Source organism: Punctularia strigosozonata (assembly GCF_000264995.1).
Source record: "Punctularia strigosozonata HHB-11173 SS5 unplaced genomic scaffold PUNSTscaffold_2, whole genome shotgun sequence".
NCBI lineage: Eukaryota > Fungi > Basidiomycota > Agaricomycetes > Corticiales > Punctulariaceae > Punctularia > Punctularia strigosozonata.
This window is the reverse complement of record NW_006767434.1, coordinates 1,067,055-1,079,911: the sequence shown is the minus strand read 5'-3', so window position 1 is coordinate 1,079,911 and position 12,857 is coordinate 1,067,055. Positions and strand designations below refer to the sequence as shown.

General features: G+C 58.2%; 4 protein-coding genes across 4 annotated transcripts; all 4 read right to left on the bottom strand.

The window, feature by feature from the left end:
• Positions 1-608: 608 nt before the first annotated feature.
• PUNSTDRAFT_97173 (Clavaminate synthase-like protein) lies at positions 609-2,349 on the bottom strand. The gene is made up of 8 exons (XM_007379944.1): positions 2,162-2,349; positions 1,948-2,107; positions 1,643-1,892; positions 1,377-1,578; positions 1,287-1,324; positions 1,155-1,230; positions 797-1,101; positions 609-741 (listed from the first exon to the last, which is right to left on the bottom strand). The coding sequence occupies exons 1-8, from the start codon at positions 2,220-2,222 to the stop codon at positions 724-726; spliced, it is 1,110 nt and encodes a 369-aa protein (XP_007380006.1). The 5' UTR covers positions 2,223-2,349; the 3' UTR covers positions 609-723.
• Positions 2,350-2,425: 76 nt separating this feature from the next.
• On the bottom strand, positions 2,426-4,086 carry PUNSTDRAFT_97172 (uncharacterized protein). The gene is made up of 4 exons (XM_007379943.1): positions 4,077-4,086; positions 3,342-4,016; positions 2,724-3,283; positions 2,426-2,660 (listed from the first exon to the last, which is right to left on the bottom strand). Exons 2-4 carry the CDS (start codon positions 3,883-3,885, stop codon positions 2,478-2,480), a joined length of 1,287 nt encoding a protein of 428 aa, XP_007380005.1. The 5' UTR covers positions 3,886-4,016; positions 4,077-4,086; the 3' UTR covers positions 2,426-2,477.
• A 393-nt stretch (positions 4,087-4,479) lies between these two features.
• On the bottom strand, positions 4,480-6,459 carry PUNSTDRAFT_81670 (uncharacterized protein). Its single transcript, XM_007379942.1, has 4 exons — positions 6,442-6,459; positions 5,852-6,352; positions 5,192-5,770; positions 4,480-5,121 (listed from the first exon to the last, which is right to left on the bottom strand). Exons 2-4 carry the CDS (start codon positions 6,234-6,236, stop codon positions 5,021-5,023), a joined length of 1,065 nt encoding a protein of 354 aa, XP_007380004.1. The 5' UTR covers positions 6,237-6,352; positions 6,442-6,459; the 3' UTR covers positions 4,480-5,020.
• Positions 6,460-8,996: 2,537 nt separating this feature from the next.
• On the bottom strand, positions 8,997-11,477 carry PUNSTDRAFT_61762 (beta-hexosaminidase; the record flags this gene model as incomplete). The annotated part of the gene is made up of 13 exons (XM_007379941.1): positions 8,997-9,349; positions 9,409-9,469; positions 9,530-9,566; positions 9,628-9,668; positions 9,727-9,811; positions 9,868-9,916; positions 9,974-10,202; positions 10,283-10,393; positions 10,450-10,470; positions 10,531-10,680; positions 10,738-10,789; positions 10,841-10,878; positions 10,938-11,477. The coding sequence occupies 13 exons, from the start codon at positions 11,475-11,477 to the stop codon at positions 8,997-8,999; spliced, it is 1,767 nt and encodes a 588-aa protein (XP_007380003.1).
• Positions 11,478-12,857: the final 1,380 nt, after the last annotated feature.

Genomic DNA, 12,857 nt, shown 5'->3' with positions numbered 1-12,857 from the left:
GCCTATTTGATGCATGTGAGAATCAAATACCTATTTGATTCCAGCAAGAACCACAGAGAGGACTCCATCCATTCAGACATCCTAGCATATGATTGTGATTGCATAGCCATCCATTGTAGTTATACAGAGCTGTCTATGTGTTACAATTCAAGTCACTTTACTTCTGTCCTCCACAGGCTGAGACTCGACCAGGTGAGCTTGATGTTGCCCGCCACTGTGTGCGGCAGCACAGCTTTCACACAGTGGGTGGCCGGGATTAGGGTGGGCCAGTTGTGCAGAAGCAGGGAAGGCCCGTGGTCATCTGCAAACTTATGCTGAGTGGGAACAATGACACAATGCACGTGGGCTTGATGGGCGCCCAGCCTTGCCCAATTTTGGAAAGTGTCATTTCCTTACATAAGCCCAACGCAGGCCCCAATAGACTTATGTAACTGACTCAAGTCTCACACGATCACTGGGAATCAAATCACGGCATCTCGGCAATGTGATCAATCAGATTCCGGCACTGATACTCATCACTTATGTCAGCCTTCCCACGTCTTCAAAAGTCACGCTGCTGCGTCCATCGCAATTTAGGCGCCCGCACTGGCGGAATCACACTTTGTCACGCTTTCATCACGCTTTGGCTGGGTCACAGCCCTTGTCACTGTGACAACTCCCAGTGCAACAGCCAACTCCCACCTTCGGGGGAGTCGGGATATGCTGTTTCTAGCGCCTTTCATATCAGTTGTAATGCACAACCTGTACGCATCCCCGTTAGCCCAGCGGATTTTGACGGAGATGCATATACACGTACCTTTTCACCTCCGATCATCGCCTCCTCCTCGTGTCCGTTGTCGAGCCTTTTTTTCTCCCCGTCTTGCCCGTAGGCCCTGACGCGGCTTTTCTCCCACTGCCATGCCGTAGGAGCGTCCCGTCCTTCGTTGAAGAACGTCTTTCCGGTGCTTGCAACGACGGGCGACTGCGTCAGCGGCACGAGACGGACGTCGGGGTTGTACGCCGCAAAGTAGAAGACTCCGAGGCGGCGGTACTTCGCTTGGTCCGGGTCGGGAGGCGAGACGACACGATGTATGGTCGGCTTAAGGTAACCGCCAGAGAGGACTGTAGAGGTTTTATGAGTATAATCTAGGCATAGGGCAATGCAGTCAACCAACAGTGCGTAGCGTCTCCGAGATTGAGCACGAGGGCGTTTGGTACGTGCCGCACGTACCGCCAGACATTGTCGGGCATCTACTCGTCTGTGAGGTCAGATCGTCCTACAAAAGACGAGTAATAGAGGTGCGTACAAGCACTTGCAGAGAGACGATCGGTTGCGAATACAGCACTGCCGTCGATATTGGCACCAGTCACGAGAGATGAGATATCGCTGTGCGTACGCGTCACGCTTCGGAAGTCCGAGTGGCCTTGCAACCGCACTCCGTCGGTCTTGACGTCGTCTTCCTGAGGAGGTGGATGATACAACGCATAACGGAACAAGCCTGACTCTTCGTTCGCAAGATTCCATAGATACGTCGGAGGCAACTTTAGCACCAACGAGAGCACAGTAAGGATCTTCCGGAAGATGTGAATATGGTTATACTGGATACCAAAGGACCAACGTGTCAGCGAACACGAACCGTACAAGATAGTTTTGAGTACGCACCCGCCGGAACGCCGCTATCTCGTCCGCGAACGGAAGCAAAGCAGGAGGAAAGACGTTCTCCCGCTCTCCCGGTCTGAACGCGCGATCGCCGAGGCCGAGGTGCTCGATCTGGTCCGGGACGCCGCGCAGCTTCCAGTGTCCGCGAGGCTTGTACCCCGTGTAGTCCCCCGTCTCGCTGATTTTCGCCGCGTACTTGGCTTTGTCGGCTTCGGAGACCCCGTCGAAGGCGTACTGCGCAAGATCGAACTGCCTATCGCGCGGTTCAATGAGGCTACAGGCTGCGAATGATAGTCAGAGATATGCACCGCTGAACTTCATCAGGCCGCAGCCCATGGTTTGTCACGTAGATAAAACCGTCTTGCGAGAGCGCCTCTCCGATTGTCTTGACCACGTCTGCAGGGACCTGTTCATACTCGTCGCCTGTGACGGTGGAAAGGTCGAGCGTTTGCAACCCAGCGTAATCAACTGTAGATAAGGTTACCACACGATATCAATCCTCCGAATGGACAACCGGCTTACAATCTTTGGTCGAAGTAGGCGGAGCCTCCCATCGGGGGATGTCAGACAGCACTCCAGGCATGGTGTTCGCGATGGCAAGCGTTCGCTCCAGATCAAGCTTGACGCCGCAGTCGCCTCGTACTCCATATATTTAACACGTTGAATGTCGTGAACGTCGATGGCGTCAGATTCAATGGCGAGCACGCTTGGATGCTCTCATGACACCAAGGGAGAAGGCTGAAGACTGAAAGAAGGCGTGGCACAGCCACGAACTCGGTGAGTACTATTTCCGAGCCAATAGCTCCAGATCAAACAACATATGCGTGATAGAGAAGGGCTATACGGGCGCAAGGACAGGAGATAGAACCAACGCAACGTTGCGCCCGCTCCCCGTCGCCTGGTCGAACAAGTTCACGCGACGCGCCTGCAAGCGCGGCCGACCAATATCGCTGCTGCCGGAGGATGGCGAGGCATCGAGTGACTCGCGGAGCCACATCAGGCGATCGAGGATGATAGTGCTCTATAGCAAAGGAACCAGTCAATAGGTGGCCTAAGAAGGCGGAAGAGGACAGAGCTCGCCAACCTCGATGGCCGGTCCCAACACGCATCGCAGTACCTGGAACACCTCCAGTCTCCGCTCAAGTGCCACCCTTTCCTTCACTTCATCCTTTTCACCAACTTCCGTCTCGTCATCCACAGGGCGTGTCAAGTCCACACCCATCTTCTCGCCCGCCGCTCTCAAATACGTCTCCCAACTCGCGTATGCCGTCTCATGCAGCTTACCAAGGCGCCGACGACCGTTGATATCGCCGTCACGCCATCCCGGTACTTCCGCCCCACCGTATTTGAGGCCGCGGGACGATTCGGGCTGCGCGTCGTCGCGGAGGATGGGAGCTCCGCCCAGAGAGCGTTTTGGTGCCGTCGTTTGGGCTTCGGAGGTTGGCGTGGGCGACGAGGAATGCACGGGCGCGCTGGAGATACCCCGCCGGATCATCTCGCGCACGAGCAGCGCACGCCATACAACGCGTCGCATCGACAGCTCGGCGCCGGCCCAGTGCTGCGGGACCTGGACAGCGAGCTGGAGGTGGTTCGGACCCAGCCCCGGCGCGCCCTGTTTCCGGAGTATGTTTGAGAGCGGAAAGTCTGGGGAGAGGCGGAGTTTGTGAACGATGGTAAGGAAGAGCGGGAGGGGAAGACGTACCAGAAGGCGACATGAGGTTGTAGCAGCACCCGACGACGACGGCGCCTGCTGCCTTCCACGGACGTGGCCAATCTTGCCGCGATGAGTCAGAAGATGCAAGCAGGGCGCGCAGGATGTCGGGCGTGAGCGACCCGCACGCGTGAAGACCCATGAAGAGAACCGAAGGCGGCTCGCCCTCCGTGGAAACAGAATTAGCCCATTCATCGACGGCAGAGATCAAGGTCTCGGGAGTTATATGTACGGTCTTGCGCGTAATCGTGCCCGAGGGCGACGGTTCCGCGTTGACGACGGCAGGCAGTTGCGCTTTCCCGTTCTTGTTCAACGTGCGTCGACCTTTCTGCCACTTCTCCGCGCCTGCCGTTTGATGTGCGCTCGCATCGAGCGCAAGAACGTGCAACCCAAGCGACTGTAAAGCACGAGAGAGATGTCCCTGTCCCGCACCAACATCGACGACGTGCGTTATCCGCGACATCCCTTCGGATGAGAGGAGGGACGACGTGTAGGATGTCATCCGACCGACTTCGTGCGCTTTCTTGGGCGACATTCCAGGATAATTGACGAGCAGTGTGGATACTGTTCCATCGAGTGGCTGAGGAGCAGAATGCGATGTGCATTGGGAGGAACTCGAAGACCAATCGTCCAGTCTACGGGGGAGTTGGAGTTCGCGAACGGCGTCTATCGTATTCCGCAGGTTAGTTGGTATGTCATCGTAGGCATAGTCAATACGATCGTCACCTATACCAGCCTATTGCGGTCAGATATCCTTCTCCAGCGACGACGACAGACGTACTCGGACGTTGATAATAGTCGAGAAGGGTCAACCACTTGGCCCTATTCCGCGCAGGCGGACGCGCTGCCCAGTCCCACCACGCACTCCATTCATCTGGAACAACAAACTGGTCGACATCCCCGAGATCGTTCGGGTGGCGAACAAGGATCGACTTGGGGAGTGCGGACTCGAGGAAGAGGGCAAGGCGGCCCAGGCGCACGGCGTCGTCCATGCAAAACCGTGGCTATGTCAATTGTAGATCGAAGGTACGGATCCCTTTCAGCGTGCCGAGGGGCAAGAACGTGAATGTATGCAAGTTACCGGTAGATACAGTTTTATTTGCGTCTAGTTCAGTAGCATGAGCCAACGGGATCAACAACATTGCATTTCTATGAGCGTGGTCAAACACAACACAACCAAGGACAAGCGACCATACTAATGCGGGTACAAAAGAGCGCGATATCTCGAGTATCATCGCCCTTCCTCGTACACTGGCAACTAATATACTTACATTACGAAATTGGGGGTCACGATTGCCGCACGGTGGAGGAGGGGACAGTATGCTACATGCCCCAGCCGCGGCAGGACGCATAAACAAGGGAAAGTGAAAAGACAGTGATTGTTCAAGAGAGTGGGATTTGTGTGGTGCGATGTGTGCGTTTGAGCGTCCGGTGACGATATACATAGATATAGAGACGAAGAGGTGTCCAGGCCGGGCTTTGAGTGGTTCGAGGCGCATTGGGAAAGGTGCGCATGTGCTGTAGTCGACGGTGGTGACGAAGGCAACAATGATGGGTTGAAGAGAGCATAGCATAGCGGAAGCTCGAGAGCATTGCAGAGCGTTGATGGCGGAGCGGGTGAGAGGAGGGAGGAGGAGGAGGAGGAGGACAGCATATACGGGGGCTTGGGGTCACCGAGGCGCAAAGATGGCGACGAGGACGATGAACGGGATATAAGTGACCAAAGAGATGGCGGCCATGATCCGACAGCGAAAGCGCCAAGTGCGTGCATCTGTCCGTACGTTATGAGCGCCCGTAGCTTTCGCGCACGCAAGAGAACGTGCCCGCGACACGACGCTCACCATGCTCGATCTGCGGATCGTCGACGACGACCGCCTTCTCCGCCGCATCGTGCCCGCCCACGCTCCTCGTCTCCGGTATCCGCCACACGCTCGCGAGCCACCAAAGCGGAAACAGTATAAATCCGATGAAAAACATCCACGCTTGCACGGGGCTGCCCAAGCCGTCCTCGCCGGCCCCGAAGGACAGCGCCCACGGCGTCGGACGCACGCGCGGTCGGCGCGGGTCACGCATGTGATACGACGACCGCTGTCCTGGGGTCGACACGATCGACGGCGCGTGGGGGGATATCAGCGCGCTGATGGGTATCGACACGCCCGAGCGCGAGTCTTCCCGCTCGTCCGCGGGCGCCGCCGGAGACATCGCGCGCCGGTCGGAGCGCGTCGACTTGGTGCGCGAGGGCGGTCTGATCGCGTTTGGTGGCGCGCTAGATCGGCTAGTCCACGATCCGTCGCGACTGGGATGTTCGGTGATGGCGGGCCGGCTGGAGGACGAGGAGGCGGTCTGGTTCGACACTCGCGGGCGCTTTCTGTGGTAAGACGACGGAGCATGCGACGAGTCCGTGTTCGATATGCGTTGGACTAGCGCACAAGGGAAGGAGAATAAGGGTAGTCGTCAGCGTTCGTGCTCCAGTGCGAACAAATCGCTCGCGGGCAACACACCTCGAGGATCGGGCGCGAACGTCGTCCGCTGCTTCTCCTTCCTCTCCCGCTCCTCAGGCGGAGTCCTCTCTATATCATCGTCCGCCTTCCGCTTGCCCTTGTTCGCCGGCGTCGCGTTCGGATCCGTCGTCGACCGCAGCACGCCCGGCCGTAGTGGAGACTGCACGCGCGTAGCAGATTGGCGTCTAGGTAACGAAGTGGCTCCCGCGGCCCCTTCGAATGATTTTTGGAGCGGGCTTGGGGAGGGCGGAAAAGATCCGTTTTGGGGTGACGGAGACGGCGGTTTGAAGATCGCCTGGAGCGGCGTCGAGGGCGGGCTGGCCGTCGCGGTGCGCTGGCGCGACGAGCCCGATCCTGGAGAAATTGGAGCGCTTGAGGTGACCATAGATGACCCTGCGATGGCGATGGCGCGCTGCGCTTGCTCTTCGGCCTCTTCTTGCAGCACGCTGGCAGAGAACAAGGCGTGGGTATCGTCGCGAGGGCGGTCAGGATGAGCGCCTCCTAAATCAGATCAAAAACAAGCCAAAAGTGAGCTCATCATGTTTGCACGCGGTTATCGAGAAACAAAGATAGGCAGCAGGGATAAGCACCGTCGAAGGGGGTCGGAGACTCGGCCTGGGGAGGAGGTGAAAGAAGAGGAGGGATGCGGGAGGGAGAAACCTCCCTCGCGGCCTCCTCCCAATCAGGCACGCGGTTAACGCGTGGTTCGGCGACACCCGTGGTCTCTCCCACGCTCTCGCTCCTCGTGCCCGACTTACCTCCGTCACCGCCGCCGCCGCCGCTGGAGGAACCGCTCACCTGCATCGGGAAGGGTAGTAAATCTTGATGAAGATGTTCATGATGGTCGTGCGTGCTCGTTACATCGTGTTCGGGCAACGAACCCGCCGATGCCGACGCGAAGGGGGGTCCACCGACCGCACTCGCGATTCGGGTCAAGACCGTGCGGGGAAATGTCCCGCCATGTTCACTATGGGTCGTTTTCGTAGGAGAATCGGAAGAAGCGGTATTCGTGCTGGTGCTGTGGGTCGTCATGGAGGTCGGCGAGTCCATTACGGACGTCGTCGATATAGCAGAAATATGGATATCCGGCGGGCGATGATGCTCCGGAAGGGCATCTACGACGGGAGTGAAGGACGATGTTCTCGCGTGGCCAGGCAGAGGCTGCCCGAAGGTAAAATCCGAGTTGATCGTCGATGGTTTCCCCGACGCCTGGGACGGCGTGACCTGCACCGCCGGCGCACGCAGCTGATCCCGCGTCGGCGTCTGCGGCGGTAACGACGACGAGGGCGCTGCAGGCGCGCGCGAGGTGCGTGATTTCGACCGCGAAGACCCGGACGAGCGCGACTTGGACGAAGGCGCGGTGTTGGCCGTGCTCGATCGCGTGAGCAGGATGGGCGGGAAGGATATCTTCGGCGAGCCTTGCGCGCCACTGTGCACCGCGCCGGTCGAGCTTCGCCTGCTCGGGCTGGCGGTGACGTACGATATCGACGAGCTCCTGCTCGCGCTTGCGCTCGGGTTCTGCGACGCGGGCATCGAGTGCGGGGAGACGTACGCGCTCGGAGGCAGCGACGTTCTGCTCACATGCGTCGGCGACGATGAGGAAGCCCACACGTTCTCAGCTTGCGCCGCGCTCGACTTGCGGTTCTCTCGCCCGAAGGTGGCCCATCTCCGATGATGCCGCCTGTGCTCCGATGGGGAGGGTGCGGGTTCGGGCGCAGAGGTGTCTATCTTGCTGGTGCTGGCGAGGGTGCTCTGCCCATGATTTTGCGATTCGACGGATGACCGGGATAGACTAAAGACTGCGGAATTTTTCGTGAATACTTTCGCGGGCCTCAGACCTGTGAGCGAGACCTGGCTCCGTCTACTGTGAGCGATCTCCGTTTTCCCCTCTTGAGAATCTAGTTCCTCCGCGAGTGCATTCAGATCGTGGTGTATGCGGCGCTCCACGTCCACAGAAGTCTGGGTGTACAGCGAGGGCTCCACAGGAGAGTATTCCGTTCCAGACTCGCTGAGCCAAAGAGACGCGGAGGGTGGAGTCGGCGCATAGGAAGTCGCAGCAGGCTGCGTCGTGCTATCGAGCGAAGATGAGACATCGGTGGTGGTAGACTTGGTTCGTTTGCGAATGCGTGGCAAGAGCTTGGACATGGCGTTGTCCTGCTTCGGGGTCAACAAACAGAACGCTATCAACGCGGATACTCCGTGGCTCAGGCAGCGAAGTGAGGAGGTCGGACACGCACCACGAGCAACCTGCCCTCCAAGCCGCACGCACTGATGCGTCGCGCTCGAGTCTTATTACCCCAGGGCACACTCTACTTACGCGCCAGGGCAGCAATGATCGTGTCCCTGACTGATATCCTGGATCGAGTCGAACGTCCAGAACTCCCGATCGCTCTCAGGAACGCGTGGCGTTACGTAGCCGCGAGGCCCTGTCGTCGTCGTCGTCGTCGTGGATGAAGGCGCAATCAGAGGAGAGAAGAGAGGCTCACGGTACAGTGTAATCGGGGGACGATATCGCGCCCCGGCATCGCCAGCTCAGGTCCCCACCGTCGGTTCCTTCTCTGTCCTGCGGGTACCGGAACGGGTGGAGACACCGAGGGCCCCTATTTGGGACGAGACGCGATCGACGACCTCACGTGAGATGAACGACCTCAACTTAATCGACCCTTTCTCTCGAGTCCCTTACGCGTTCTATCAGACGGCCGGGTGGAATACGTGAGACAGCCCTCTATCGGGCGAACTGGATCCAATCGGGGAGGAGTGACGCATGTATCGGTGTACGGAGATAGTACGTACGTAGTGTATTGAATTCAATTGAAAGGCGACTTCTCACACTCGACTTCATTTCGGTTGCACATAATGAATGTGCGAATCCAATCCCGATTCAAACTTTCGCTTTCCAATGACGGCATCGACCCGAGGGCCTCGATACCAGGTCCGTCACATACTTAGCAAGGTGTTGTCGAGCCTTGGTGACGGCACATCGCCGCTGTAAGTTCGGTTTCTCTGTGAGTAGAAGAAATGATACCTGCGCATGGAAGTCGTCAATAGTATTGCATCACGGGTACTTATCAGTGCAATCCGTGGTCAAACCCCATCGGTTCAATTTGGATTCCCGAGTTCTAATACATACTGCTGTCGGCGTCTATCAGTCCTCCGCTAGAACGGCCTGGTTCTCGTGACTGTCCATGGGCGAAGAACCCACGTCCCCCGCCGTCGTCTCATGCCCCTGCACATGAACGCCTTCGCCCCACACTTTGTCGCACTGTCCCGGGCGGAGGGCGCACCACAGCGGCTGCAGCGCGATCGCCTTCACCCCGCGCCGCACCATCCTGAAGCGCAGATCGTGCATCCGCGGCAGCGCCTCCCGGACGTTGCGCGGCGAGCCGTCCGGAAGCGCCGACCCCGTCCAGAAGATCTCCGCCGCCGCCGCGGAGCGGGGCCACACCGTCGCGTCTAGGTTCTCCGGCGACGACTGCTCGGTCCAAAGAAGATGCTGACCTGCAGATCATCGTACGGGTCAACAGGGTAAAGTGCGTCAAAGGCTCCCCGAGACTCACCGCCCAGGACTTGATCGTATTCGGATTCCTGAAGGTCTGCGAACGGATCGAAGCTGTATGCCTAATATCCGCGAGATGAGCGTCGAAACGAACGAGGCAGATGAGGAAGCTTCTAGCGTACCTTTTGCCAGTGCTTGTACGGGTCACACCACGACGTTCTATGAAGGGGCAGGACGCGGTTGAGTAACGAGGTACGACGCAGTGGTGGTTACGAGTCACCCTTCAGTATCATTCCCCAGCCATTGTCCGCCGCCGCAGTCCTGAGGCGCTCCATCACCATATATACGCAGCGTCGCAACGGCGGCGCAAACCACGCACCAGGTAGAAATAGTTGGATGGCGCATGCACGACGCGGAAACCTTGTTTGATGATAGACGCCGTGTGCTCGGACGATATCCAGACCCTACACGATGCCGCGTCAGCGACCCGCTCCCGCTCACGTCGTCTGTTGTAACTCACATGACGACCGTGTCGTTAGGCAAGTGGAGATCATGGTTCAAAACCATCTCTAATCACCGTCAGCGCCATCTCCGCGACCGGGCGTGACAAGGCAGCGTCGTCGCACCTTGCCAAACCACGGGCGTCTTTCCCTGAGCCCTTAACGCGTCGTGACTCGCACGCGTAAACTCTCTCAGAGCGTCCTCGACGCTCTTCCCGCTGCCGCGGAGCTGCTCCTGCGTCTCGTCGTCTTCCTCGTAACAGCGCATATTGACCTCGTCGCCGCCGGTGCTGAACAGCGAGGACGGGAAGAGCTCGGCGGCCGCGCTCAGCAGGCGTTTTGTGAAGTGGGTCGTCTTCGGGGACGCGATGCGCAGCTGACCCGATGGTGGCTCTGGGTGCGGTACGGTCGGCGCAAATACGGTTTCGCAGGGACGATGTGCGACCTACCGGCTGCGTATTGCGACCAGGGTGACTTGTGCAGGCACGCGATGTGCTCGGGGTAAGCTTCAGCGATGACGGCCGTATGACCCGGAGTGTCGATTTCCTATCCGCGTGAAAACAGGTCAGACCCTGGTAAGGTTCTGATGGAATTGTACATACTACGACCACATCGATGCCTCGCTGAACGCAATACGTGGTCGGAGGTGAGTGTCCTGCCGGAGAAGCAAGGTGAAGACGAACCTGTGCCGCATAGTCTACGATCTCCTGGACGTCCTTGGTCGTGTACGTTTCGCTCGCCGAGTAAGGTCCTTTGTCGAAAAGTTCGGGAAAGCCGGGGATCTCCAGAGGGAAACTCTGGCTGTCGACAACGTGCCAATGAAACGTGTTGAGCTGTACGTGTCGCAGATTCAGTTTGAGGAACCCGACGCGTCAAGCGTGCGGCGTTACCTTCACCCAGCTCATGGCATCCAACGTGCGCTTGATGTCATCCACAGGAAAGCTGGGTCGAACGACGTCGGTGGATGCTACAGATAATGCGTCCGTTACCCACTAGTTCCTCGCGGTGTCGAGCATGAAGCCACGATAAGGCTATGGCGGCAATTAGCGATCACAGAGCAAGGGACTGACGCGCGGAAGGGGGTACGCACGAAGGCCGGCCAGTCGGCGATCGCAATCGGCGCCTCGTACGTGTACACGTTCCCATCCTGCTCGTACCACAGCTGACTGAACGTCGTCAGGCCCCTGAACAACCCGAGCGTGGTGTTCGCCACCAGCGTCGCGACCGTGTCGTTCGTCGGGATGACTAGCGCGTATCCCTCGTCGCGATCAAATAGATCCCTCGTCGTTTCTCCGGAGATACTGCGCGTGGACCGAGGGTGCGGGGAAGAGAGAGATAGAACGAGCGTGTCGAGCGTGCCCGCGCTCGCGATTGCGGGTCGCAGGGACGCGCCTCGGCCCACGACGAGAGGCTGGAGCTTGTCCCCAGCAAGCTGAACCTTGGTGCGATGGATGGCGTCGAGGAGGTCATCGGGCGAGTGGGCGATGTCGGTGGCGATGTCGAACAGCGGGGACAGCTTGAGCACCGTGTCTCCGGTCGAGAGCGAACGCGGTATGGGCCATAGCGCGGCCACAGATCGGAGCAGCGTCGCGATCACGAGTATGCGCCCGATTCGTCGTGAACTTGCCATGTTTGCGATGGTCTTTCCCAGGACGTTGTCCCAACGTTGTCCTACACAGTGGGATGAGAGGCAGAGACGAGCAGGTGCGATAACAAGGGCGCGTCGGCCCGACCATATTAGACATATATACTCATGTACATACGTTGTTCAGCGCTACAGCCGTTTTCAAAAATCATGAGCGCGGCACCAGAAACGAGACGCGCGTCGTGAACGACCCTAAAGTGGGGTCACCGCCAGATCAGCGATGCCGGCGAGCTCAGGAGGTCAGCCAGCTCAGGCATCTCGACGGGATCGTATTGCTGTTGTTGTCTGAGGAGTGCCCGAGCATAAGGGAGCCAAAGGTTAGCCCGATTTTGAGCTCGAGATACGATGTGCAATGTTTCTGGGGGTTTCTGGTTCCCTCAACTTGATGCTCCCGGCGGATTGTCTTTCACCCATTCTGTCAACTTCCACTCGCCTATGGGATCTTCTTGATAGCGGGCTACACCTTGATTTGGAGCAGTACACTTGTACAATGGTTGCCCCTCAGTGAGCCATGCTGCTGCCGGCAGTAACCCTAATATAAGGGTCTTACCCAAATGACGAGTCGACGATGAGTTCCCAAATATCTCGTTGTCGAAAACATCGGTAGACTCCTGGGACACATAGTTGATCATACAGAGGCTGGACTGTGTCCGGATTTGCTGGACGTAGCGTCCATAATCATGGTTTACATTCGCTGACGCTATCCTTGCCTGCTACTGGGAAATTGCTCGTTAATTCCTTTGAATATCATGTTTACCACCCCTCAGAATCATCCTCTGAGCTCCTCACGCGTATTTTGTTCATTTCCATGCTATCCTAGGGCGCATCATCGTAGAGTTCGTCGTTGAACACGATGTGCTGGCGGCAAACCCAGCTTTGGGGTCATTCACGACGCGCATCTCGTTTCTGGTGTCGCGCTCATGATTTTTGAAAATGGCTGTACACCGCCATTTTGGTCCCACGCCCCAGCGGACTGGGAGGTGCAGCTGGGGACCAGACGATCGGCCGGCCGATGACCACATGCCCACCGCATGGCGCACGTTTAGCCCAACGGACCGTTCGACACCAAGGTATCATGCAAATCACAGATGGTGTCATATGTATACTACATGCAGTCACAGATGATGAGCAGACTACGGCGGGGATACTGACCGCACAGCCACATCAATGCATAGGTGCTGGCTGCAACTCGTATACGCGCGTGCGCGTCGCGTCGCGTCGCGTCGCGTCGTAGTCACGCTGCCCGGTTGACCTGCGGCCACATAAAAGACGGCAGGCCCCCCGCCTTCTCCCTCACGGCCTGCACATGGCATTCGCACGGGCTTTAGAGCTGACGCTGGCACTTTCCGCCGTACACCCTTACAA